Source organism: Mustela nivalis, assembly GCF_964662115.1.
Source record: "Mustela nivalis genome assembly, chromosome: 3".
In the NCBI taxonomy this organism is placed as follows: Eukaryota; Metazoa; Chordata; class Mammalia; order Carnivora; family Mustelidae; genus Mustela; species Mustela nivalis.
Genome location: NC_139022.1, coordinates 148,504,149 through 148,532,069, shown reverse-complemented (window position 1 = coordinate 148,532,069; position 27,921 = coordinate 148,504,149). Strand labels below are relative to the sequence as shown.

Genomic DNA, 27,921 nt, shown 5'->3' with positions numbered 1-27,921 from the left:
TAAATAAATCTTAAATACCCTTATGTACTGTGAGTCCTACTGTGCTCATACTGTATTTTTTCTATTGTCCAGTGTTAATACTTGAAGGAATCCTGGAATTCTGCTCGTTTCTTATCCTCTTAAGCAGTATCACAACCCAGTTCAAAAGCTAATGCTCCAGAACAGTCACTTAACAAGTAAATCTAGTAAGTTGTCCCATCCCCAATACTATGACAACTCACTGATACTACGGGCCTATTAAAAATACCTCAGCACACCAAACTTTTTTTTTTAAAACCATGATGTTTATTCTAATTGTTGAAATCCTTAAGATGAACTGGATGCCGCAACAGCTGCCCTCTTGGGCTTAGGTGTTGTTCCTTCACGGAATCCATGCCTGCATGGTATTAAAAATGAAAGCCAGTTACTTCAGCAACAATTTATACATTTCAGTTTTTATTAATACAGATTTAAATGAGCTTATCTCAGTTAAATGCTGAAATCAGTATCAAATTCATATGTTCAGACATTTATTTTTACACCATCATCGATAAGCTGCACTGTTTTATTTACTTCCTTCCGCTTCAAGATAGCCATTTCAAACATACACTGAGGTGCAATTGAAAAAAGGTCAACAATTTATTTTGTTGTCCCCGTCACCAGGCCAGTGTGTCTCTCCTGCTTAAGAGATCCGTTTGTGAAAGTAAGTCCCTAGGCTATCAGGCAGAGATCCGAAGGACTCTCCTTTAGCCGAGGAAAACAAGGAGCATGTTTAATTGCTGACATTTTCTAAACTGCTTAACTGCGCTTTACATTTTAACTCATTTATTATACATACACACCCCAAAGAGAAATTGTACTGTTATCCCCTTTTACTTTATGAATTGAAGCACTAAAAGGTTAGCCTGGGTTTAGTTGATGCTCTCCAGCTCCTACTTTACACAGCACAGGACAGTCTCCCCAACAAATTATCTTGGTTGAGACCTAAATGACGCCTTAAGAGGCATGTTAAAATGCAGTTTCTTTGTAAGGGGGGGGGGGCGAAATTCTGCATTTCTAACAACTCTAGAAGACCTTTCTTCCTATACAAATGCAGTTACAACCGTTTTCTACTGCAGATTTGCTCAAAACCACAGAAATAAAGGCCCAACCCCAAACCTCATTCACCACTGTCCTGACAAATTTGGCGGAAAAAGTGAGGCGTGGCCTATCCCCAAGAAATATTATTACATTTTGGGGTGTCCCGCTCAAACCGCAGTCTAAAACGTTTATAGCTTATACGGTTGCTCATTGAGAGAGTAACAAAATCCAGACTGACTGGTCTGAAGGTTACAGGGGCAGCAGAAAAAATACCTTCCAACACGTGCAACCCCACTAACCGGGGCAGTACCGTCTTTTCACAGCACACAAAGGAGGTTCTTCTCCAAGCTCACAGAACCAACTACAATGGAAACACAAAAACTGTACCTGAATCTGCGGTATACAATTTTTAGGTGCCTCATGCGACCGGTCCCAGTGGTGTTCCGTCTTTTAGCCTTGGCACTCCAGTTATCTAGAACACAAATGCAGGTAAGGTTCTACGGCTCTTACCCACCTAGGTTACAGGCACCGCTGGCCAATATAGTAAAGAGTGCCTCCCTCGTTTTTGAAGTCCACTTCCTCCGCATGCAGACGCACTTTTCCTTTAAGGACCAACTAACGCCGCAAGCCACGCCCACTTTCCTACAGCGCGCCCGGGACCACCGCGTCCCTCCCCACGCCGGACACGCAGTCGGCCGGCAACCGATCCGCTTACACTTTCTCTTGCGCTTGGCAGGGTAGCCGCACTTGCCACACGTGGACTTCTGAAGGTGGTAGGCCTTCGAGCCACAGCGGCGGCACAACGTGTGCGTCTTATTGCGACGCTTTCCAAACGATGACGTCCCCTTCGTCTGCAAAGGGGAGCAAAACGATTTTGAGATCTAGTGACTTCTACACGTAACCCGGCGTTTTCAGTAAAGAGAAGTTACTGATTAAGGTTTAAAAGCAATTACAAGGGTCTGAAGCCAGTCTAGGGCTGAAACCGCGGCGGACGCTAACTTAAACGCTAGATCAGAGACCACTACCAGCATTTCACGTGACCTAAAGCCTTACGCAGGGACTACTCTATTTCGAAATCGGCTACATTCTTAGAGGACAGAGACAGAAAAAAGACAAGCCGCAAGACGAAATAACGTGGGGTTTCCCTCCCTACCCCGAACCCCAAAATTAAGAGCTCCTGCAAGACCTCATCAACAGTTTTTTTTGCTTACAGAGCCAAACGCTCCCAGACCACGCTTCTTCCTTCAGTTCACATCCGAGGGCAAGGCTTCTCCAAAAATTAAAAAAAAACCAAGGGACCTAGAGTGGCTCCTGCTCCACGGCTGTAGACTCAGCATCCCCAGGTACACTTAGGAGCCATTCTTCTGGCTCTTGAGGGTCACAGCATGTCCCTTTCCTACCCACCCGCTCCCTCTATCAGGAACCTCGCCGGCCCCCTCAGGATGGCAGGGAGCGCGACACAGAAGACGAGGATGGAAGGCGATACGAAGAACCGCTGGAAACAACTCACCATCTTGTTTCCGCGGCAGGCCCCAAAGAGGCCGGAAGAGGAGGCACTTCCGCTATATCGTGCTAAGGAGCTTCCGCCCAGGGAAGTACTTCCGGCGAGCGCGGGGCACTGTTCTCAAACGTCCGTCGCAGCGGTGTGGGCGGGGTCTAGAGGAGGAACCAGAGCCAAGGCAGGGCCAATAGGGATTTCGGCGCTCTGCGGGCGGGAGGGCTCGCAGCTTCGTGGAGTCCGAATGGGCGTAGTTTCGGCCGACCCGCTCTGCGCGAGAGCTGCCTAGACGCCGCAAGTTGGTTTTTTGTGATTCCTCTCCTGCTCTCCTGCCTCTTTGAGTTTTATCTGTGGCTACATCGCGCTTTTCGGTCACTAAGCCAAGCCGGTGGGGAGCCTGGGGCACGAGTCCGCGCTCCCGGCGGTGGTGGAGGATTCGGGATGGAACTGGAATCCCGATCTGGGAGAAACGGGCTCCTCCAGCTCCCTCCTCACCTTGGATGGAACTGGAATCCCGATCTGGGAGAAACGGGCTCCTCCAGCTCCTTGCTCGCCCTGGATGGAAGCTTTTGGCAGACGCTGGTTCTTGAAGAGGTCGCAGGCGGTACGGAGGCACCGACCCGGCCTCCGAGGAGCTGGCCTCCAGATCTCAAAAAGAAAGGGGAATCACGTTTTTTTCTAACTGTAGTAGTTTAAAGGTATATGTTTTGATCTAAAATTTAAGTATGCTATATCACACGTGGGATCTTCGGATACAGTTTTCTGCACCCCCCTCCTCCGTTCCCCCGTGAGGAAATCCGATTCGGCCCCTTTTGTTAGGGCCTGGAAGTCTGTACTTAAACGCTTTGTAAGTAGGGTCTAAATTGGTGATTTCCAAATAAAAAAAAATAATAAATTGGTGATTTCCAGATCTCCTTGATAGACGGTAATCCGGTTGTAACCTTTCACCCAGCAACCCCCCCACCCTCGCAAAACAGCAAAAAATCCAAACATTTAAGAGTTCATAGGGAGAAGGATCCCAAATAGCCGTGTAATGTGCTTACATTCTATGTAAACCGAGAATTCTTTACCTGTCACATGTGAAATATTAGCAAAGGTGACGGAGTAGCTGGTGGCGCAACGAAATGAACTCTAGGAATCAGGGTTTACAGGACAGTCCCGTCCTCATGGAAGCGGTAGATAGAGGATAAAGAGGAGGCCAACCTGCCAGTGCTCGGATCCAAACTGCAATTCGAGGGGCTTGCTGGATTAGATGCTGTATTAGTTTCTTACTGCTTTTCTATCAAGTTACCACAAATTTAGTGGCTTAAAACAAACAAGCTATACTGCTTTTTTAAAAATTTCATCTACTCAAGAGGAATAAATTCTAGGGATCTATTGGACCTCGTTGTGCCTATAGTTAACAATACTGTGTATGCACACTTAAAATCTGGTAAGAGAGTAGATCTCTAGTTAAGTGTTCCTAACCACAATTAAAACACACATTACAGTTCTGGTCAGAAGTCTGAGACTGGTCTCACTGGGCTCAAATAAAAAATGTGGTCAGGGCTGCATTATATTCTTAGAGGCTCCGGAAGTTCTGTTGTCACCTTTTCCAGCTTCTAGAGCCTGTCATTCCTTGGCTTTCTGTCTCCTTGTCCCTTCAAACCCAGTAAGAATCTCCTATCATACCTTTCTGCCTCCCTTTTGAGATGCATTTAGTTAAAACTCTAACTTAAAATTAATTTTTAGTATTATATAAAGACTTCCTTAATATTTTTTCAACCTCAGGAACAGCAGAGATGGATTCATCATTATTCTTGATTCTTAATACATCTCAACATCGGTCCATGCAGCATTGGTCCCTGCCCTTATTTACATATTTAATTACCTTTTATAATATATCAAAGACCTATAAACTCATCCCTGGATTATAGCCTATGTCTAACTCCATGATCTTCCTGTCCTTTTATCCCGTCTTATCCCCAACCTTTCCTGAACCTAGGTAACCATCTTTCTTAACTTCATATTCATTATTTCCTTACTTCTCATTTTATATAATTTTTTAAGTAATCCAATGTGGGGCTCAAACTTAAAACCCTGAGATCAAGAGTTGCATGCTCTACTGACTGAGACAGCCAGGTACCCACACTTTATATAATTTTAATGACTCCATGTATATTCCTAAAATGTGTGTATGCATGTGTATGTATTTAAGTTACATTCAACTTTTAAAAGGGGTATCATGCTGTACATAATCTTTTGGGACTTGAAGTTTTCCTTTTATATTTTAATGATTATATTTTGGGTCACTGAAGTTCATTCTTTTTTTTTTTTTTTTTAAGATTTTATTTATTTATTCGACAGAGAGAGATCACAGGTAGATAGAGAGGCAGGCAGAGAGAGAGAGGGAAGCAGGCTCCCTGCTGAGCAGAGAGCCCGATGCGGGACTCGATCCCAGGACCCCGAGATCATGACCTGAGCCAAAGGCAGCGGCTTAACCCACTGAGCCACCCAGGCGCCCCTGAAGTTCATTCTTTTTGAATGGTGTATACTATTCCATGAAATACTATAGTTTATTCATCTAGGAGCCTGTTGATAGTTATTTAGATTGTTTTCAGGTTCTTGTGAACTATGGAACTGTAAATAAAGACCAGCTAGGAGTGCTTGAGTGACTCAATCAGTTAAGCATATGACTTGGTTTCTGCTCAGGTCATGATCTTGGTGTCATGGGAGATGGCCTGTGTCCAGCTGTGTGCTCAGTGTGGAGTCTGCTTGGGATCCTCTTCTGCCCCTCCCACTTGTGTGCTCTCTCTCAAATAAAAAAACAAATGTTTAAAAAAAAAAAAAAAAAGACTAACTAGATGGTTTAAAAAAAAATTCAGGGGTGCCTGGGTAGCTCAGTCAGTTAAGTGTCCTACTCTTGGTTTTAGCCTAGGTCATGATCTCAGGGTCGTGAGATCAAGCCCTGGGTAGGGCTCTGTTGTCAGTATGGAATCTGCTTGTCTACCTTACCCCCATGCACACACGCATGTGCGCTCATACTCTCTCTCAAAAAAAAAAAAAAAAATCTAAAGAATAAATAAAAACTAAAGTCTAATAGAAACAAAAAGGTAAACTATTAAGTATGCAGTAGTATTTTTTTTTAAGTAGAAAGTATGAATCCCTCTGTAATCATATCCCCAAAGATAACCAGTGCTATAACTGGGGAGTCTCTCTCCTATCTTCTTGTAAATATATATCACTATATACATTTTATATATGTGCATTATACACATATTAATTTTTAAAACAGAATGAGATCTGTAACTTTGTCTTTCATAACAATATATCATGGATATCACTAGTTGTTAATATACATAGGCTTACTTCATCCTTTAATTTCTTTCTTTTTTTTTTTTAAGTAAACTCTACCCTAATGTGGGGGTCGAGCTCGTGACCCTGAGATCCAGAGTCTCATGCTCTACTAGCAGCCGGCTAGGCACCCTGCTTCATCCTTTTAAACTATTCTTTTTTGTTTTACTGTTGATATATCAACATTTATTCCACAAATCCCCAATTCGTGAAAATCTTAAGTAATTTTAAATTTTCTGCTATTACAAACGACATCATGCAGATTCTTGCACATTTATCTTTGGACATTTGTCTAATTGTTTTCTTAAGATAATTACCTAGAAGTGAAATTGCTGGGTTGAATGGTGTAAATTTGTATTTTTATCCATCTCCATTTATTTATTATTTATTGCTGCCTGTTGCTAGATTTCTCTCCAGAAAGAGTTAATCAGTTCACATTCTTATCACAAATAGAGCTCAGAACACCTAGTCCAGACTGAAGTTCAAGAGACTTCTCAGGGGAATTGATTCTGGGCCTGAGTCAAGAGGAGACTGACTCAAGTCATCAAAAGAGTAGATAGATCATCTATAGGGAGCCAGGCCGGTCCGCTCAGGGCTAGATTTCCACACTGTCTTGGCTTGTTTTTATCCACTCTTTTCAATGCTAGGCATCTTTGATCTGTTTACTCTTTGCCATTTTTTTTTAAGATGTTATTTATTTATTTGACAGAGAGAGAGAGAGTGAGAGAGTTAGAGTTCACAAGAAGGCAGAGAAGCAGGCAGAGAGAGAAGAGGAAGCAGGCTCCTCCCGAAAGAGAGAGCCTGAGCAGAGAGCTGAGCAGAGAGCCCCGTGTGGGCTCAAATCCCAAGACCCTGAGACCATGACCTGAGCCGAAGGCAGAGGCCTTAACCCACTGAACCACCCAGGCGCCCCTGCCTTTTTTTTTTTTTTTAACCTGTATTTATTTACTATTGAAACGGTTTCATAATCCATTTCCTGGTCTAGAGGACGGAAGAACAATGGCTGCGGAAAGTGTTCCTTCTGAGCTCATAGAAAGAGAACGGAAAAAGTTACTTGAAATCCTCCAACAAGATCCTGATTCTGTCTTAGACACATTAACCTCTCGGAGGCTGGTTTCTGAGGAAGAGTATGAGACTCTGGAGAATATTACAGATCCCCTGAAGAAAAGTCGAAAGCTGTTAATTTTGGTACAGAAAAAGGGAGAGGTGTGCTGTCAGCATTTCCTCAAGTGTTTACTTAGTACTTTTCCAGAGTCAGCTACCATTTGGGGCTTAGAGCATGGTAAGTTGGATTTCTATACTTTTGGGGGGTGGTGGGAGGGACAAGGTAGATTTCCTGAAAAAAGAAAATAATTGCCTTTTGTCTATCTCCTGGAGATAATTTTCACTGAAATATGATAGAGGGTAAAAGTGTCCAGGAATTTAAAAGCAGGGAGCAATGTATCTTATTGGCTTAAGGGATTGATAATTTTTTGTTGAAACTGTATCTAAAATTTGCAGGGTTTTTTTAGTCAGTAAGTAACTTCATGGATATTTAACAACCCCAAGACCAAGTGCTGCATCTTTCACTTAGTATAACCATTTCGGAAATAGCAGAAGAATGATACATGGTGGATCAATAACTTCATTTTTTTCTGTGATAAGTATGCCAACAGAAGCCTGCTTTTCTGGAGCAATTCAAATGCTAATTCTTATTTTTTCCTAAGATTAATTTTATTTATTTATTTGAAGATTTTATTTATTTATTTCACTCACAGAGATCACAAGTAGGCTGAGAGAGGCAGGCAACTGAGAGAGAGGAGGAAGCAGGCTTCCCACTGAGCAGAGAGCCCCATGCTGGGCTCCATGCTGGGCTCCATCCCAGGACCCTGGGATCATGACCTGAGCTGAAGGCAGAGACTTTAACTCTCTGAGCCACCCAGGCATCCCTGAAGATTTTATTTATTTGGCAGAGAGCAAGTGAGAGAGAGAAAATATGAGGAGGGGGAATGGGAAAGGGAGAAGCAGGTTTCCCATGCGGGGCTCTTTCCCAGGACCTTGGGATCATGACCTGAGCTGAAAGCAGACACTTAACCGACTAAGCCACCCAGGTGTCCCTCAAATGCTAAATCCTCAATGTTTAAAAATATTTTGTGGCAGATGAGGGAGTAATTCTTCCAGAATGGATTGTTTAGCAATTTTGTAGATTACCACTAGAGGCAGGTGTAGCTCCTTTTTCTGAAAGTCTAAAAAATATTGAAGATCATTTTAAGAGATATTAGAGAGGTAGAGGTTCAGATAAAAAGTTAATGTTAATGATCTCTACTGTAGGACAAGAACAATATGCTTAGAGAAATATATACTATTATTTCTAGGACTTACTATTCCAAATTAGAGCTATTTGCTTCCTGATTAGAAATCATTAGGATTAGATTTCATTAGCAAAGGCTCTAGGAAATCTGAGGTGGTTTTGGGTCACAGTAAAACCACAAATAAGCACTGTTCATAGGATTCACATTTTCTGTTTCACTCATGTACTCTTTGAGTTTTCTACAAAGAACTCAAACTTTTGAGCAAGGTAGGAACATGATTTGATTTTTTTTTTTTTTCCAGTGAGAGAAAGAATGCCAGGTGACTTGTTATTTATGTGGGAAATGCTAGGTATTCATATACTCCAGTTTTGAAATAAAGAAGAGAGATGATGCTTTGAGGTCTTGGAAACTCAAGTTATTATAAAATTTATTCTTGTTAATTTGGAAAAATGAAACAACCTCCCTCCCAACTCTCTCGTTCTTTTCCAGAACTTTTAAAGCATGAGAATATACAACCTCCTCAACCTATAGGGGTAAACAAGAATTCAGAAGATTTTTTTTCCTCTGGAGAGAAAGAGCCTGAGAATCCTGAGATCACAGTATCCTTCACAGAGAAAGAACACCTGGATATGGGAATCTCTGAATCCTTTGGGGAGAAGAAAACTAGTCATAAAGAGACTGCTTGGACCTCCAGCGAAGATGAGAAGGAATACAACATGCCTGAAGTCATATCACCACATTCAGTTGAGAACCCCGAATATGAAATTCCAGCAACTATTGTTTATTTACAGGATGGACAGAGATATGAGAAGCCAGATGATTCTTTGTACTTAGGAAGAGAGGAATATCTAGAATCAGTTGGATACTCAGAAGATGCAGAGCCCGCTGTGGAAGAAGAGGATTATAATGACTCAGAGCACAGAGTTTATGATGGCGAAGAAGGCTGGACATATTCAGAAACCCTGCACTACTCTGAGGAAGAACAGAGCTATGAGGATTCAGAAACTGGCATGTCGCTGGAGGAGGAGGAAGAGGAGGAGGAGGAGGAGGAGGAAGAAGAGGAGGAGAAAAGGATTGAAGGTATGGGAATGATATGTGATAGTTGGGCAACAACTTATTCCATCCCATAATGGGGAGAAGGGGTGAAGAAAGGCACTAGACGTAAGCAGAAAAGCTGCTACTCAGATTCTTTATGCCTCCCTAACCTGGAATTTCCTTAGAGGTGGGTGTTGACAGAGAGGAAGACTCAGGACCTACACAATGGTGGACAGTAGAAGCAAAAATAGATACTGATTGTCAGCTTATAGGTTTCTTTCTTCCTTCCTTTTTTTTTTTTTTTTAAAGATTTATTTATTTATTTATTTGACAGACAGAGATCACAAGTAGTCAGAGAGAGAGGAGGAAACAGGCTCCCCGCTGAGCAGAGAGCACGATGTGGGGCTGGATCCCAGGACCCTGGGATCATGACCCGAACTGAAGGCAGAGGCTTTAACCCACTGAGCCACCCAGGTGCCCCAGCTTATAGGTTTCTGCAGTCACCTCCTGTGATGCATAAAAGAAGCTGCTAACCACTAATTTTAGGTGTTACCTTCTATTGTTCAAATTAAGCCTCTTAAGTCATTTTAGTGCCTTTGTGACCTCTGGCATATGGAGGTTATGGTCCTAACTACTGAAGTGAAAAATCAGAGAGGAGCCTGTAATGAATGGATAAGATCCCCAAATACTGTTACTTGGCTTGATCTGGTCATAAATTGCCATCTTAGTAAGGGAAAATTATATCAGTATCTTTAATTGGAATATTTCTGAATGAAAACTTGAAAACTGAGAAATGCTTCATTTGAAGAGATATTGTTTATGAAAATAAATATCCCCAAGTTCTGAGTAGAGGAGGGAAAGGTAATTCTCATCTCCCATTCAGTTCAAATCCTGGGGATGCACCATCTAGTTCTAGATAGGAGTGAAGTAATGTCTTCCTCATCAGCTCTTTTATTAGTTTGCTAGCGAAGTACCCCAAATGGGGGAATGGAAATAATAAACAACAGAAACGTCTTATCTCAGTTTAGAGGCATGAAGGCAGAAATCAAAGTGTCTATAAGGTTGGTTACTTCTGAAGCCTGTAAAGGAGAATCTGTTCCTGGTTTCTGGTGGTTTGCTGGAAATCTTTGGCATTCTTTGGCTTGTAAAAATATCCCTTTCATCTGCCTTCATCTTCACACAGTTGTCTCCCTGAGTGCATTACTCTAGGTCCAAATTTCCCCCTTTCATAAGGACACTAGTCATATTGGATTAGGGCCCACCCTAATACCTCGTCTTAACTAATTATACCTGCAGTGACCCTATTTCCAAATAGCATCACATCCTGAGGTACTGGGGGTTAGGATTTCAACATATGAATTTGAGGGGTACATAATTTAACCCACAACACAAATCTCGTCCCATCCCCGTACCTTCCCAGCCCATTATCATTTTTAGGCGTCCTTCTTAATTTTTATTTATTTTACACATTTCCCTTACTGTATAGGGTTGACTTAATTATTCATTACATAGTATCATCATTATTCTGTAACAAACCCCTTTTGTCTGTTTATTCCATTTTTTCTTCATTCTCCATTCCTCCATAGGTAACATTCTAATATTATGATGCGTTTCTTGCATGCTACTGTTTGGTTGGTACGATCTTGTTTTCTGTATTATTTATTTATTGCAACAGTAGCGCTACATAACAGAGCTTATCAAATAATAACAGAGCTTAGTCTGCAGTTGGCTAGGCAGTTCTTCTGGTCTTTCCTGGATTTATTTATGTGTCTGTGGTCAGCTGGTGATAGACTTGTCTGTCATCTCCTGGCAGACTAGTCTGGACTTCTCAGACTAGATGGGGCATAGTCTTATGGTGAGGACAGAGGAGTGTAAGAGAGAGAAGGCAAGAAAGAGAGGGAGAGAGAGAAAGAGAGACAGAGAGAGGAAGAGCCTTAGAACTACCTTCGCATCTGTATTAGCTTCCCAGGGCTCACCAAAGTACTACAAAGGGTGCCTTAGGACAATGGGAGATTTACTGTCTCTCGATTGTGGAGGCCAGAGGTCTGAAACCAATGTGTTAGCAGGGTCACACTGTCTCAGCAGGCATTAGGCAAAGTGCTGTTCCCAGTCTTCTCTCCCTAGTTTCTGGTAGCCTCAGTTATTCCTTGGCTTGTAGATGACTGACCATCTTCTCTCTATGGGTCTTCAGATCATTTTCCTTCTGTGCATGTCTCTGTTTTCAAAATTCCCCTTTTTGTAAGGATACTGGTCTTATTGGACGGGGCCCACCCTAACGACCTCATTTTAACTTGACCTCTGTAAAGATTTTATTTACAGATAAGGCCACAATCTGAGGTACGGGGGACTTAACACAGTTTTGTTTTTGTTTTTGTTTTTAGGGTTGGGGGTGGAGAGTAGACATAATTCAACCCATAACACCATCACTTCTGCCACATTTTGTTGGTCAAAGTATGTCACAAAGACAGTGCAAATTCAAGGACTAAGAAAAAATAGATACCACTTCTTACAAAGCAATATTGCAGAAAGCCAAAATATATCCAGGAAGCCATTAATTGTGGCTATTTTTTGTAATCAATGTAACACCTTTAGCAAAACAGGTCAAGAAAAGAGATGCTTAACCCAGGTGACTAAACCCCCAAGCGACCTCTCTAGTTTGTTAAATATCTTCAAAGAATCTTCGTTTTTTAAATCTGTTCTAGTTTCCAGTTAACCTAACTGGACTCAAATTCAAAATACTCCTTTCAGTGGATGGCAGCTAACATCTCTTGATCATTTCTTTTGCCTCAGCTGGGTTATTTTCATGAGTTTTAAATTTATAAAAATGTATTAGGTTGTTGGAAGGCATGAGTGGCTCAGCTGGCTAAGCATCTGCCTTTGGCTCAGGGCATGATCCCAGGGTCCTGGGATTGAGTCCTGCATCGGGCTCCCTGCTCAGCGGGGAGTCTACTTCTCCTTCTGCCTGCCATCCCGCCGCTTGTGCACATGCTCACTCGCTCTCTCTCTCTCTCTCTGACAAATAAATAAAATCTTAAAAACAACAACAACAACAACATGTATTGGGTTCTAGATATTTATTATTGCTTCTTAAATTTTTTTTTCCTTTTTATCCAACTCTGTGCTTATTATTATTATTATCATTGTTGCGGTGTATAAGATTTACTTTATTGCTTCTTGGAGGTATCCCAAATGAGCTCCGTAGTAAGACTTTTATTACTTTGTCAGTTCTAGACATCTTGGCCTGGGCTGTGTGAGTACTGGTTTTTGTGATGAAGAAATAGTGGATTGTTGTCCAAAGTCAGCCTAGTTGATAGGCAAGAGCAGGACCTAAAAATTTTCCTGCAACCTGTCCTGTCACTGCCTCCTCTGGGAACCCATCTTGCTAGCCTCAACTCCTCCCTCACCTTCTTTCCCCAAAACATATTCCAATTCAAGCAACTTTTAGACTACCCGAGGATTTCTCAGGGTTACCTTTGTTAGTTATTAAAATCCATATTTTTTGCTCAGTTATGTTGTTTCTTCCAGGCTATTTTTAAAAAAGATTTATTTATTTGAGAGAGAGAGAAAGAGAGAGAGGGAGAGAGAGTGGGAAGAGAAGTGGAGGGAGAGGGAGAGAGAGAATCTTAAGTAGATACTGCTCTGAGCACAGAGCCCAACACAGGGCTCACAACCATGAGATCATGACCTGAGCCAAAATTAAGAGTTAGATATTTAACTGATTGCACCCCCCAGTGCCCCTCTTCCAGGTTATTTTTATCGGGGTTCCAAGAATCTTTTTTTTTTTTTTAAAGATTTTATTTATTTATTTGATAAAGAGAGAGAGAGATAGCACGCACACAAGCAGGGGAAGTGGAAGGCAGAGGGAGAGGGAGAAATAAGCTCTCTGTAGAGCAGGGAAAGCCAGATACAGGAACCCAATCCCAGAACTCTGGGATCATGACCTGAGCCAAAGGCAGTGGCTTAACCAATTGGGCCACCCAGGCGCCCTGGGATCCAAGAGTCATATGTTAGTTTGCCATCTACCAGGAGTAGATGGTCTTCTTTTTCTACTAAGCACTATATCTATTCCCAAGAAGTGGTTAGGAGGCATATTAGAAAACGGGAGATTAGGAGAAATTAGTTACAACACATAAATTCTGAGAAAGTTTTAATTGGAATAAAATCTTCCATTTTCCCAAACTTTAGCAAGAGATACATTTAAGAGAGAAATCAATATCAACCTAGGAAATTCCTCACACATCTATATCATGAAGCATTAACAGTGTTTTCCATTGCTACATATAAACATTAGTCAAAAACCTGGAAAACCTAAATGATCATCTGTAGATAATGGTTAAATTAGTAATGGTCCATCTAAATCATGAAATATGATCAATTAATTAAAATGAGTTAAGTCAATCTCTGTGTAAACTGATTTGGAAGAATTTGTGAAGAATATCATTAAGTGAAAAGAAGTTGAAGAATCACTTGTTTAGTATAATATCATTTATATAAAAATAAAATAATATCCACCAAACCAAGTGATATGTTTCTCTCTATGCATGCATAGTTATGTACTTGCATGGAGTAAGGATGGGAAGCAAACATAGTAACAAATTGACATCTCTTAGAAGGAAAGTGGAATTGGCAAAAGGGAACTTTCACTTTATTTGTGTTGTTCTATCTTTTCACAGTGAAAATGCCAATTACTTATTTAGTTTTAGAACTCCATGAAGGAAGCTTGACTCTGAATGTGACATTCACTGAGTATCTTTTTCCCTACAGAAAGAAAAAACGTGTTTCAAGATGTCCTATCATGTTTAAACATGGATAGGAGCAGAAAGCTTCTGCCGGATGTTGTTAAGCAATTCTCCTTAGATCGAGGATGTATGTGGACACCTGAGACTCCCGGAGACTTAGCTTGGAATTTCCTGATGAAAGTTCAAGCTCTGGATGTGACAGCCAGAGATACAGTCCTCAGACACAAGGTTCCGGATGAAGATGGCAAAGAGGAATTGGTGACTGGGGTAGAGAATTTGGAAATCAGGGACGTACAAACCATTCATCCCTTTGATGTTCTTTGTGCCTCTATGCTCTGTTCAGACAGCTCCTTGCAGCGTGAAGTCATGTCAAACATGTATCAGTGCGGGTTTGCTCTTCCCCTGCTCCTGCCAGATGCAGAAAACAATAAAAGCATCTTAATGCTAGGGGCCATGAAGGACATTGTGAAAAAGTGGTCAACACAGTCTTCAGGAGGACCTCCAGGGGACACAGAAAAGTTTCTGAAGATGCCTGTCATCTCCTTTGTGCGCCTAGGGTACTGTAGCTTCTCCAAGTCCAGAATCCTCAACAGACTGCTTGGTCCTGCCCAACTGAAATCACACAAAATCTTTCTCCATCAGGATTTTACTGTCCCAGTGCTTCCCCGGCAAATCTCTGATGGCCTGGTTGAGATAACGTGGCATTTTCCTGAGCGAGACTGTCTAAAGGAAAACCCTAGTTTTTTCCAGAAGCCTGTTGCTCTGGCCAACCTCCGTGGAGACCTAGAAAATTTTTGGACACAGTTTGGTTTTTTGGTGGAAATTTCCTCAGCTGTGTTTTTTTTCACTGACTACTTAGGTGAGAAGGAGTGGGACTTGCTAATGTTTTTAGGAGAAGCTGCCACTGAGAGATTGTACTTTGTCCTCAGTCCCCAGGCCCAGGAGAGTGAAGAGGCTCAGCTTTTCCAGAGGATTCTAAAGTTGAAGCCATCACAACTACTGTTTTGGGAGGAGGAGGAAGCTGGGGAGAGAAGGAAGAACATGGAGGGTCTTCAAGCTGCTCTGCAGGAAGTGATGTCCTCTTCACTCAGATGTGTGACCATGGAGGAGATGGGTTCCCTGGCCAGGGAGTTGGGAATCCAGGTAGATCAAGACTTTGAGAACGTTCAGGGAATTCACAGTTCCTCTAGTGAAAACCTGGCTGAAGATGAGAGACAACAAAGACACGGTCAGCCAGAAAGCTCATCTGAAAGCGCAGCTGAGATGCCTGTAAGCGGGCCTGGGGCTAGCTGGAATCTTCAGAATTTCCACCCCACCCCAGTACTCATGCCTCCTCAGGAAAATTCCTATCCTCTACCAACCAGAATTGGAAGTAACTTTAACCATATGTCTCTGAAAGCCCCCTGGGTTAAGGGCTCCCACTTTTGGTCAGAGCAGAGGACCAGGTGGTTCCGTCCCTGGCCCTTTCAGAAAACAAGGGGCTATGGTCGAGGTCAAAGTTTTAGGTCTCAGTACTTCCCACCCCAGAGATTTTATTCACCTGGAAGATTTATAAAATTTCCAAGAACTTCTTGGGGATATTGCATGGATAAAACAAGACCTGTGTCTCAGCATGTACAGGCCTGGCCTAAGAGACCTCAGGAGGACAGAACAATGGGAGCTCTTAAAAGATCTGGGGCAGTGGTCTCCCACATAGGTCACTTCCATTCCCTGGGTTTGCAGCCAGCAGGAACAGTTGGGAAACCACAGCCTAAACAAGCCTATGCCCAGAGAACACAGCCAACTAGGGCAACTGGGAAACCTATAAAAACAACATCCCATATTGAAGGTCTTTATCCCCAGGCCTTTCAACCAGCAGGAGCCATACAAAAACCTATAAGACCTGCTTTTCAGCAAGGAGCCAAACTGAAGGCACAGGATGGGCCTTCAAATCCAACTTTCCAAATGGGATCCTATCCCAAGTCCAACAGCAAATGTTTACCCAGCTCCCAGTTCACATCCAACCAGCCCAAACTATTCCAGGTCAACCAATCCCAGCCTGTGCCCTCTCAACCCAAACCCAGGCACACAAAACCCACTCATCCCCCGCCCTCCCAAGCTAAACCCTCTCCACCTAAACCTACTCAGCCCAAGCCATACCCACCCCAGGCCTCCCAATCTAAGCCTTCTCAGCCCAGACCCGTTCAGCCCAAGCCATGCTCACCCCAGGCCTCCCAATCCAAGCCTTCTCAGCCCAGACCCGCTCAGCCCAAGCCATGCTCACCCCAGGCCTCCCAATCTAAGCCTTCTCAGCCCAGACCCGCTCAGCCCAAGCCATGCTCACCCCAGGCCTCCCAATCCAAGCCTTCTCAGCCCAGGACCACTCAACCCAAGTCATGTAGGACCAGTCCTTCACAGGCTAAGACAAACAATCTAAGAGCAGCACCCAAGAGGGCAGGAAAACGTTAAAGTGCTCACTCTAGAGACCTATGAAACAAATCCTTCATCCAGGCCATTGCTATCATATGGTAAGCTGAAGAAGAATGGCAGAGATGGTCAGAGATTCCTATCATTAACATGACAGAAAGAAAGAAAAAAAAAGATATGCACAGCTTAACTGGTATCACTAAAATATCTGTAAGAATTGTGTCTACCAAAAGAAAAAATATGAAAAGAATTAAGAATAGAATCAGGGAGTAAATAAATTAACTGAACCCAGCCTTGAGTATTAGGTAATATATAACCTGATTGCCAGGAAAGGTGCTATTGAGGCGACTCCATAAAATAAGGCTCAGCAGCTCAGTGTTACAAGAAAAACTTGTGCTCGATGTTTGCTGCTCCAGAGGTGTCTTGGTCAAAACTTTTTGGTTCAACCACTAAGCAGATAATCTATTTACCTGTGATAACAGCTCCAGTTTGCTCAGATGTTATAATTCTCTCATTTTACTCTTACATACAGGAATAATGAGCTGAAAACCAATGAGATGAGTTATTTTGCATTTACTTGGGTATGATTTGTATATGTTCTATACATTTTTTTTTAAAGATTTTTTATTTTTTATTTGACAGACAGAGATCACAAGTAGACAGAGAGGCAGGCAGAGAGAGAGGGGGAAGCAGGCTTCCACCAAGCAGAGAAGCCCGATGTGGGGCTCGATCCCGGGACCCCGAGACCATGATCTGAGCCGAAGGCAGAGGCTTTAACCCACTGAGCCACCCAGGCACCCCGTGTATGTTTTATATTTAAAGTATTTGTAGGGACGCCCATGTGGCTCAGTTGTTAAGGGGCTGCCTTTGGCTCAGGGCTCGATCCCAGGGTCTTGGGATTGAGCCCCGCATCAGGCTCTTTGCTTACCAGGAAGCCTACTTCTCCCTCTCCTGCTCCCCTTGCTTGTGTTTCCTCTCTCACTGTGTCTCCCTCTGTCAAATAATAAATAAATAAATATATAAATGAAATAAAATCTTGTAATAGTTAAGGTAATTTGGTTTATTAAAAGATCTGATATCCTCATGATTTCAACTTAAAATGCATAATTGAATTTTTGATTTTAGAGTTACAAAGCTTGTAGAAAGCATTGTAATGTTTAAGAGAACTTAAGATTCACAAAATTTGCAATTTTACTTTATTAGGTTCATTACTTTATTAGGTTCATCCTAAACATTTGGGTAAGATCTGCCAGTTACAAGCATAAGTAAAAGGAATATAATAAATTTAAAATATTCAAATGAAGTTTAATTAAGCTTGCAAATGATGCCAAATATTAATAAAAAACCACTTAAAGGTTAATATTAAAATTCACTAGATGTAGAAATAAAATAATAAGATTTGTAATTTGAATTAAGATCTCTTTTTTTAATTTAACACTAAAATTAATACTAATTTTTTTAATTTAACACTAAAATTAATACTAATTTTAAGTACTAAAATAGCCCCACATTGTCTTTTCTGGGTTAGAAATTTTTTCGCCTTCAAGGATGCCAAGGGAAAAAGATCATATTGATAAATAGATGAAAAATGATTTTTAAAAAGGAATAACTAATTTCTGAGAACATGCTCATACTCCAATAGGCATCCTTTATTTATGCATGTCTTAAACAATTATACTGAGTATTTAGAGGGTGTTAAATCTAAAGTCTTTGTAAGGATGAAGAGAGAAAGAACTGTGCATGTAGATTTTTATCTATATCTTTCCAAGAGAAAAAGCCTAATACCTAGTGTATTACTGCCAAATTTTCAATGTAAAACAGGAGTTTCTCAATGAGAATAATCTTTTTGTGTTAAATTTTTGAAATGAGCAATACTTGGTGATATTTTTAAAAATGTTTTTCTAAATCCATCTTTAAGATTCATTCCTGGAGGACAGAACTTGCTGGATTCTTTGTCACTAACAAATTCTGTATCAGCCTGGGTCTTGGCAATACATAGATGGTACATTCAGTTTGGAGACTTGGAGGAGCATCTCATAAAGAGACTATTTACAAAAGGCTGGACAAGATGTAAAAACAGGGCAAGAGAGCACAGCACCCTGGATCTAGTCAAAGTGTGAGGTACATTGCCACCCCAAGATCCGAAGGGAGAGAGAGGGCAGTGCTCTCCCCAACCAGAAGAACTGTGTGGGAAGGGTCTTGGGTCTGGTGTTGAGGGAGACACTGTGGGAGTGACCCACAGGGAGCTGTCCCAGGGAATAAATAGCTAAATAAATAAATAAATAAATAGTGCATTCCCTTGGCCAAAGCCAACCAGAAACCAGAGAACAAGGAGCTCACCCAGGTGGTTCTTGTTGATCAGGCTTCGGGTTCAAAGTAGGGTGGAGAAGTGAATCTGGACTGGCAAACAGATGGCACTTAGCAGATTTCTCCCTTCCCATTGCATTCTTCCTTCCCTTTTTTCTCCTTTCTTTCTTCCCTTGTGTTTATTTCTTGAGCATATATTATGCGTGAGGCAGTGCAGTAGGAACTGAGAAGATACGAAAAGAGAATGAGAAATCCTGCTGCAGTTGTGAGATCCTATAAATCTGTTTCCTCTTTATTATAAAACTATAAGCCCTTTATATACAGTTTCAAAAATGCAGAAATAGACAAAGAAGAAAGGAACATAAAAATAGCCTGTAATCTCATAACTCAGAGTAACCAAGTAACTGGCAATGTAGTCCTCTAACTCACTAATAACATTTTCGTATATTTTTTTCTGTGTAAATATATTTACAGGCAGCCCTCAGTTACATATTTGAGTCTGTATCAGGGTTGAATGTGGCAAAATTGAATAGTGTTGGGGCAGGTAGTATAAACAGCATAAAATACTAGTTTTCTAGATATCTTAAGAAAGTCTGAATTCAAGGCATGAAATACAGTTTAAGGGCATCTTTATATAATGTACAAGTTCAATTGCTTTTAGTTAAACATGCAAAAACAGAACTACTTGTTTTAGGTGTGTTATTTACTAAATTGAGAGCGTTCAATTTGTACCTGAATTCTTTGTTGTTGTTGTTGGCAAATTTAGGAGTCTATCCAATGACTTATTTTTTCTTAAACACCTTAAATCAATTTATGTTTTGTATAAGAAACCAAATAAAGATTACTTTTTTTTTAAACATTGAAAAAAGTGTGTTCTTTGTTGAGATGCTTGAAAGGAGTATATTCCAGTGGGATACAAAGACACCATAGGGAAAAAGTTGCCTTATAAATCATACTAGCGTCATAAATCTAGGCTTTACCTACATGCATAGTGACCTGTATTTCCTTATGTCTTAGAACTTTTTTGATAGTCCTTCTCATGAGTAAGGTATAGCTCTCTTCTTATTTGCTCTTTGGGGGTCCATGTAAGCATAGTATTTTGGGGAGGATAAACATGACACTGACTAAAAGGATTCAGAAATCCAGTTTAATGGGTGGCCTTAAGTGGTAATTGGCTAAGGGTAGATTTTAGTGTTGGTTAGGGTAAAGGCTGAGATGCTATAGCAAAGATAAAGCAAAAATCTCATGGTTTAACTAATATGGGAGTTAATTTTTCCTTCATGTAACAATTCAGCAAGTCTAAACTGGTAGAACATCTCTTCTCATTAGGGTTAATCAAGAATTAAGTTCCTTCCATCTTGTTTTTTCATCTCTCTGGACATTGTCTTTTTCTGCACAAAGCCACCCTCTCATTTCCTTGATGCAATTTATAGAATTTGAGAAAAGCCAAATTCCAGAGAGACCAGCCTGACTTTAGTTAGGAATGATCTGGAAACTGCATATATCTTTCAATCACACTCCATGGTTCAAACTTGGTCATCTGACCACATGTAGCTGTAAATGAGGTTGGGAAGTGTCGTCACCAGAGCAGTGGCCACACATCCAGGAAAGAGAGAAGCAGCATTTTGCCAAAATATCATAGATTGTCAGGAATATCAGAGAGAGACCAGGAAGAGGAAGATAAAGTCACTAGATGGAACCCTAAAACACATCATCACATGTTCATTCCTACCACTTTAATCATAATTTTTTGTTATTTATAGGATGTATTATTTTAGTGACAGGGAGGGGCAATAATTACCCAAATTGATGGGAGGATTTTGAATGCAGAAATAGACAAGAACGGAAGAGAAGATTTTATTTTACATACTTTTTATTTAAATAAAATAATTATTCTATAATAGAAATACAGACTGTTTAATGCAAGATATCAACATTCTTCGCATCCTCTTGGCAAGTTTCCTTAAATTCTGAAACAGTGAGTGTATAATCTGAGCTCGCACAAAAATCCCCTGAGACGGTTGTTAAAATTGCATATTATTAGGGTTCTTCTTAGAGATTGATTTAGTAAGTCTGGGGTAAGCCTCAGGAATGGCCTCTTTGCAGGGACTACCACTGCAGAAGATCCTGGGGCCACATTCTGAAAACCCAGATCCGACCTGGGCTGCAAACCTGTTTTCTGGTGCTCAGAGAAAAGAAATTTTCATCTGAACCAGGAATTCAGTCTGGGATGATTTCCCGTCATTATCACTCTCATTACATTCATTTTTCATCTCCTGTTGGAAAATTGGGCACGAAAGAGCTGGCTTAATGAGGCAATAATGAGGTAAAAAGTTTTAGATGTTTAAGATCAGGACTTTTCTGTTCTACCTATAGGTTTCCATACCTAGAAACTTCCCATTTTGTTTGCAAGTTTTGTACCTGATTAAATTTAAAACACATCCTTTTATTTTTCAAAAGGTGCTTCTTTCTCTTTGCTCTATGGCTAGGACTTGATTTTTTTCCCCCTCAAGCCTCAGCCATTTCTTCCTCTTTCCCAGTGTCACTAGTTTATATCACATTGTTCTTTCACTAATGGCAGAGTGACTTTGCTAGAGATTAATGCAGATGATTTTTGGCTTGGGTCTTGATTTGACCGTTTCGTGTCTCTAGGCCTCGCAGACCAGATAAACGTCTCTGGGTTGGCCAAAGCAGAGAGAAAGGAGAATAGAGCAAGATACTGAGATGTTGTGTCTGCCCTCCAGATGGGCCTTGTCTCCTATCCCTGGTCCTTGGTAAATATCCCAGGCCCACTTCTGGACCCTAGGGTGAGCAATACAACCCAAACAGATTTGAGTACTATGGGCCTTTAATGTCTGTCCCACTTCCCATGATTGGATTGGGTTAAGGAATGAGGTAAGAGAGGAGTAAAATCTATTAATGAAAAACAATATTAATTAGTCCTTCAAACATCATCCCCTCCAGACAGAAATCCAGGTAATGGGGACAGAATGCCAGGGGAGGAAGGGCAGCACTTAGGCAGACAGAGGATCGATGTGCAAAGAGGAGGGCTGGACAGAGAAGAGCCAAGATGGGTGTGGAGGACGCCCTGGTCAGGTGTGTGGCAAGAGGACAGCACAGCTGTCTTGAGCATTTTATCAAATCAGGGCCCATTTCCTTGCTTTGAGACTAGACTTATTTTTGATGCTTTTAAGATAAGGAATAAGATGAAAATTTCCAAAACGAAGAGGAAGACTTGCCAGAGGGGTCAAAGGGTTATTAGGCTGCCTCTTGACTCTGCCCCAATGGTATGTAAAACTAGACAAATAATTGCCCATAGAGTCTCAGTCCTGGGCAGCCCTGGCCTGTGCTGCTCAGTTCCCCTTTCACCTCGGATCCTGCTGTGCTGCCTTGAGAATCCACTGGGGCTTTCCGGAAACCACACCTGGGCAGGCTGCCTGGCAGTGACTCAGCATGGTGGAGGGTACTAGAGCTGGGGCTGGAGAAGGGTCCTCCCCACGTGGGGGGACTCCAGCCTGCTGCCTCTGCTCTGGGCTCTGTGCTGGACTGGCTGACACCTTCTCTGAGCTGCAGGGTGGTCTGATGCTCACACCCCCACGTACGCTCCCCCTCCTTCCCCCCTCTGCCCCCCCCCCCCCCCCCCCCCGCAGTCCTTCTCCCTCTTCTCTTTGGCTTGCAGGTGTCAGACCCGCATGGCCATGGGAGGTCCTTCCCGCCCACTCCTGCTCTCTTCTCTCTTTCGCTTCACAGACTTTCCTTGCACTTGAATTTGTCTTAGCATTTGCCTCACGAAGGACTTGAACTGGCTGGCACAAGTTCTCTATGAAAAATGTTTCTTCTTTTTTCCAAATCTCTGTGCATTCTTGGGCACGCCTACTCCTCTCCCAGCCCTTCCATGAGAAACCCAGCGGGCGAACGTTGTCTATGGTGCTGAGAGATGACTTCAAAGAGGGAGAAATTTGTTGAGTCACTTTAATTATCTCTTTTAGGCTGGACATTCATTTTGAACATGGAGGGTGGGTTTTTTTTTTTCTTTTTTCTTTAACAAGATCTTGGCACGAATTGCATATTTCAGCTGCGCCCTGTCTTTAAGCATTCTTCCTTGCTTCAAGATAACAAAAAAAATCATTCACAATCTGCTCTTCTCTTGGAGCCCATAAGAAAGAAGAAAACAATCATAATATGGTGAGTGCCAGGATATAGCTTCAGGTCCCTTGGGTCTCTTACAACTTGGGCTAACGGGGTCAAATACCTCGAAAGATCAGTAGGCTCAGAACTGAGCCACGTGCCCTTGCCTTGTGTACTTGTGGTCGGTTCAGTTTTGGGAAGATGAAGGCACAGAAGCCAAGCTGAGCAGGATCAAGATGGTAGCGGGAAGCCAAGATGTGGACACTTCAGGAAATTTGATCAAGAAGGAGAGTACTTTACTTATTTGGTCAAGAGAGGCTTTTCTGGGGTGCCTGGGTGGCTCAGTGGGTTATTTGCCTTTGGCTCAGGTCATGATCTTGGGGTCCTGGGATCCAGCCCGGCATCAGGCCCTGTGCTCAGGGCTGAGTCTGCTTCTCCCTCTGCCTCTGCCCTTCCTCTGCCCTCCCCACCACCCTGTCTTGTGCTCTCTCTCTCTCAAATTAAAAAAAAAAAAACTTTTTAAAAACAAGAAAGGCTTTTCTTTTTATTGTCCTCCTCCCTCCCCCTCCCTTTTCCCATCCTTCCTTTTCCTTTTTGTCTTTATTTTTCTTCTGATCCACTTTCCTGTCTTCTTAAAAAAAAAAACAAAAAACCAAAAACAAAAAACCAAGGTAACATAATATTTGGAAAAATTTCAAACACTGTGGAAATATATATTGTTCAAAATTCCTCATAATTCCACCCCTGGAAAGCAAGTATTTTCAATACTGTTTGCATATCAGAATCATCTAGGGAGATATTTGGACCTGATGTCAAGCCCATAGTCCCTGTGAAAGACATGGCACCCAGATAGGAGCATTCTTTATGTTCTCAAGGTGGCACCCCTACACAGTCCCGGTTGAGCACCACTGTTCTAGGACTTTGCCACTCAAAGTGTCGTCTGTGGACTAGTGACATGAGCGTCATCATCTAACAGAATCTCAGCTCTGCACCCCCAGTCTACCTACTGACGCCTAACCTGCACTTCAGCAGGATCCCTTGATATTTCTTATGCACCATAAAAATAGACAAACACTTTCTATAGACAAATCACTAAAAGCAAGAAGGAAGACTTTTTTTTTTTTTTTTTTTTTTTTTTTAAGGTGGCATGGACTCATGCTTATAGACTGAGAGGGAAAAAGCGATAAAGGGGAAAAAATAGAAAGTATAAAAGAGAATGTCAGAACTGGGCGGGGAGTGGGGGGCCCTGTCCCAGAAGGGCTGGGAGGGTTGGAACTGACAGCCTGTCGAGAAAAATGAACTTTAAAGAGGAAAGGGAATGTGTCATCTTACGACACAGGAAGGAAGTATGATAGAGTGACAAGCAGATCTGAGGGTGGGCCGGCAGCTGCCTCCTGATGGCCTTTGTTTTCTGCTTTCCTCAGGGAAGTAAGAGGAGAGGTCATCTGCTGAAACTGAAGGGGCAAAGAGGACTAATGGCTACTGAACTCCCACTATGTGTCACACAGTATTGCGTGTTTTTTTTTTTTTTTTTAAGATTTTATTTATTTATTTGACAGAGAGATCACAAGCAGGAAGAGAGGCAGGCAGAGAGAGAGAGGGGGGAAGCAGGCTCCCCGCTGAACAGGGAGCCCGATGCGAAGCTCGATTCCAGGACTCTGGGATCATGACCTGACCCGAAGGCAGAGGCTTTAACCCACTGAGCCACCCAGGCGCCCCGCCTTTTTTTTTTTTTTTTCTTTTTTTTTTTTTAAAGAATTCTTTATTTATTTGAAGGGAGGGAGGGGCAGAGGAAGAAGGGAAGAGAATCTCGGGCAGACTCACCACTGACTCTCTCCACCCTGAGATCATGACCTGAGCCAAAATCAAGAGTCAGTTGCTTAACCAACGGAGTCACTCCTTATACAGGTGCCCCTCATACAGATTTTTTTACATACAAAAATCATGTGTAATACTTCCAAAAGCCCTATGACAATTCTGTTATACAGATGGGGACATTGCTGCTCAGTCTCTAAACACCTATCCTGAGGTTCTTTCTCCATGTCTTCACTCCTTTGGTGACATGACAGAGTCTCCTGACTGTAAATGTTATCCACGTAAGCCCAACTCCCTGATGGGTGCTACACCCCATCCCACCCCCGTGGTTGATTTGACTTTTCTAAAATGGCGCCTGCCTGGCAGGAATCCCAAACTGGGTAAAGGAGAACTCATCCCAGAGCTGCACTCCACGGGGGACACCACTCATCATAACAAAGCTGAAAAACCAGGACTTCTGGAAGTGCATCATCCCTCCCTCCTCCCGTCCCAAGTCACCAAGGAGTCTTGTCAACTTGATCTCCCTAGTATTCTGAGTCTTCTAAAAGAAGTCTTTAAAAGCAAATCCAATATATTGGATTGTCACTCCATCGTAAATATGTCAGTAGATATGTCTCATGGGGAAGGATTTTCAAAAGTACTAGAAACAGAATGCTGATTGCGTTCTTAGTGCCCCGGTGTGCTGTCCACATTTATAAATTTGATCTCATTTAGTTTTCACAATTTTTTTGTTTGTTTGTTTGTTTTTGACGGGGCGGGGGGTACATTGCTAGATGATTTTACCTACAAAGAAAATGGAGATTTAGAGAGTAAGGGAGACTTGCCCAGAAGGCTGCCATTTGAGGGGGAGTCCTTCAATTCCCTGTTGGGTGTCCTTCCCCACCAGCCTCTGTTTCTCTCTGAGGGCTTCTGCCCTCATCCCTTAGTGCCTTGCATCTTGTGATCTTGCACTGTAAGAAAAGAGAAAATAAAAAAGGAACAATCCATATATTTTCATCACTGGAAAAAAAAAACCATTATATTTTCAGATTTTCCTCCATAAATATTTTCTCTCCAAAATTGAGGGAGAACATCATTGTGCTGCCATCTTCTGGATCTTTTGAAGGCTAACAAATCAAGAATACAGAAAATTTAAAACCAGTTCTGTCCTGCTCTTTCTAATCTAGGGCTGACATCTTAAACTTTGTACAATTAAAATTATTTCTTTAGTTAATTGGAAAATTCTTGAACAACTTCATACCTATCAAATAGGGAGGCTAATGAGGTCAGTTATTTTTCTTTATAGGGGAAGAAGATAAACATATACAGTAAAATTGACAAGTAATTCAGCAGCCACTTTTTGGCCATTGATTTCAACAATAATTTTTAGGATTAATGTTAATAGAGATGGTGGGTAAAAAGGCTAGTCCATTGCTGGTGGGAGTATAAATTATTACATAAAGGCAATTTGACTACATATATAAGAAATAAAAATAAAACACGTGTAACTCTTGGCCCAGCAATTTTACCTTATGAATTAATCCTACATATATTCTTGTAGATGTATGCAAAGATATATATGTGAAGAATGTATGATCTCACACTGTTTATAAAGGACTAGAAAAACCCAGAATACTTAAGCAAATGTGGTACCACCCCTGTGTAATGTAATTCTGTGGAGTTAGTTGAAAATAGTGTTGTAGTTCTGAATATGCTAGAAATAATAACTGATATTGTAAGAGGTTTTTTAAGAAATATTTTGACCCAGAACTGGAAGATACTAGGCAAAAGAAGTATTCTTTCCTTTTTTTTTTTTTACCAGCAGATATTTTTGTAGTAGAATCTACATTTGTATTTTTGTCACTAAAAAAATGATACCCTCAGATTTTTAAGAATGGAACATGAGGCAATATAAGTATAATGTATAAGTATAATGAAAGTTCATAATCTGATACTATAAATAAGATAAAAACAATTTGAGTGTAAATTACACTGTGTGGTTTCTACTCAAGAAAATTTTAAACTAACAGGAAGAAAACCTGGTGCTCTGTGAAATCTGTACCATGAGGCTAAATTTAGAGTGCAATGTCTTTTTTACTTACTCATTATTTAATAATAAAATATTCAATAATTAGAGCAATCATGACTGATATTTATTGAGTCTTTGCTATGTGCCGAGTGCTGCTCTAAGTGCTTACCATGGGAGATATCAGCTGACCTCTCCAGGACTCTAGAAAGACCATGTAAAGACCATGTTCCTTCCTATTTAATAAAGTTGAGAGTAAGGAAAGCTGAGTCACTTGCGAAGATCACACAGCCAGCGGATGACCAAATCAGGAACTGGGTCCAAATACTCTGAATTCCAATGCAGTGCTCTTTCTATTATACCCAAAAGGGTCAAAGCGGAAAAAATCGATGCAAATGTCTGTACTGAAATGCTTGGTAACATATAAGATGTGCTAAGCACGCTGCCGGGCTCATCGTAAGTACTCACAAAATACTGACCATAATTCTTGTTGTTGTTATTATTATGCTGAGAGGAGATAATGCTAGGTACTTTTCTGAATGACATTGACAAGCATCCCTCCCCCACAACTCTTCTACTGAAAATTCTCAATTGCACTGCAGTATTTTCATACTAGAATGGAGCACAAGACCCAAGAGGGAGGTGTTTGGTCTGTTCTGTTTACTGACACACCTTGATGCCTGGGTCACAGCTCACATTCAAATGCTCAAATTTGATGCAAATATTTAACAATGTAAATATTTAGCGAATAGATTGGGAAACTGTAAGCTTTTCTTGTTCTTCTTTTCTTTGACTGTGACATCGTTGGCTGACTATTGGTCTGCCATTCTGTATAATTTGTATGTTTTAGAGTAATGCTTCTCAAGTCTTAGTGGTTCTGAAACTTCCTTGAGACTGGGGTAGGATCTCTTCCAGGAAGCTGCACATACTTTTGCTGGTATCTCCTTGGCCAGAGGTTAGCATCATGTCCTCACCTACCTGCAAGGGAGATTATAAAATGTAGTCTTCACTCCACACCCTCATGAGCCCAGTTAAACATCAGAGCTCCATTACTACATAAAAGGGGAGAATAAACATAAGGGGACCAAAAACACTGTGGGACCCATTTACTGAATGGCATTAGGTGAAATAACAGTAATTATTTCAAGTTTTCTGTGTATACTTTGCTACTCTTATAATTTCTATTTAGTGTTCTAAAGGTTGTTATTTTGTAACTTACTTACTGGTTTTAATATGTTCCCTAGCATACTACGTAGGCTGGGGAGGTGAAGTTTAATGGAAGAGTAAGCAGGGTGGGGTGGTGCT

General features: G+C 41.5%; 2 protein-coding genes across 4 annotated transcripts; one reads left to right on the top strand and one right to left on the bottom strand.

The window, feature by feature from the left end:
- Nucleotides 1-262: 262 nt before the first annotated feature.
- On the bottom strand, nt 263-2,729 carry RPL37 (ribosomal protein L37). The gene is made up of 4 exons (XM_082724671.1): nt 2,570-2,729; nt 1,775-1,910; nt 1,447-1,531; nt 263-376 (listed from the first exon to the last, which is right to left on the bottom strand). Exons 1-4 carry the CDS (start codon nt 2,570-2,572, stop codon nt 307-309), a joined length of 294 nt encoding a protein of 97 aa, XP_082580797.1. The 5' UTR covers nt 2,573-2,729; the 3' UTR covers nt 263-306.
- Nucleotides 2,730-2,746: 17 nt separating this feature from the next.
- Nucleotides 2,747-17,054, top strand: CARD6 (caspase recruitment domain family member 6). Of its 3 annotated transcripts, none has more exons than XM_082724653.1 (4): nt 2,747-3,255; nt 6,876-7,172; nt 8,671-9,261; nt 13,981-17,054. In XM_082724653.1, the coding sequence occupies exons 2-4, from the start codon at nt 6,890-6,892 to the stop codon at nt 16,401-16,403; spliced, it is 3,297 nt and encodes a 1,098-aa protein (XP_082580779.1). In that variant the 5' UTR covers nt 2,747-3,255; nt 6,876-6,889; the 3' UTR covers nt 16,404-17,054. The 3 variants fall into 3 exon arrangements, with proteins under 3 accessions (XP_082580779.1, XP_082580781.1, XP_082580780.1); XM_082724654.1 differs by lacking the exon at nt 2,747-3,255 and adding an exon at nt 3,460-4,678; XM_082724655.1 differs by lacking the exon at nt 6,876-7,172 and having other exon boundaries at nt 3,136-3,255.
- Nucleotides 17,055-27,921: the final 10,867 nt, after the last annotated feature.

What these genes read in the sequence shown, in the direction of transcription:
- CARD6 (XM_082724653.1), top strand. Translation starts at nt 6,890, where the DNA reads ATGGCTGCGGAAAGTGTTCCTTCTGAGCTCATAGAAAGAGAACGGAAA. An exon ending in CATTTGGGGCTTAGAGCATG is followed by an intron (nt 7,173 to 8,670) that starts GTAAGTTGGATT and finishes GTTCTTTTCCAG; the next exon opens with AACTTTTAAAGCATGAGAAT. An exon ending in GGAGGAGAAAAGGATTGAAG is followed by an intron (nt 9,262 to 13,980) that starts GTATGGGAATGA and finishes TTTTCCCTACAG; the next exon opens with AAAGAAAAAACGTGTTTCAA.
- RPL37 (XM_082724671.1), bottom strand. An exon ending in TGCCAAGCGCAAGAGAAAGT is followed by an intron (nt 1,532 to 1,774) that starts GTAAGCGGATCG and finishes TTTGTGTTCTAG; the next exon opens with ATAACTGGAGTGCCAAGGCT. An exon ending in ATTGTATACCGCAGATTCAG is followed by an intron (nt 377 to 1,446) that starts GTACAGTTTTTG and finishes AATACCATGCAG; the next exon opens with GCATGGATTCCGTGAAGGAA.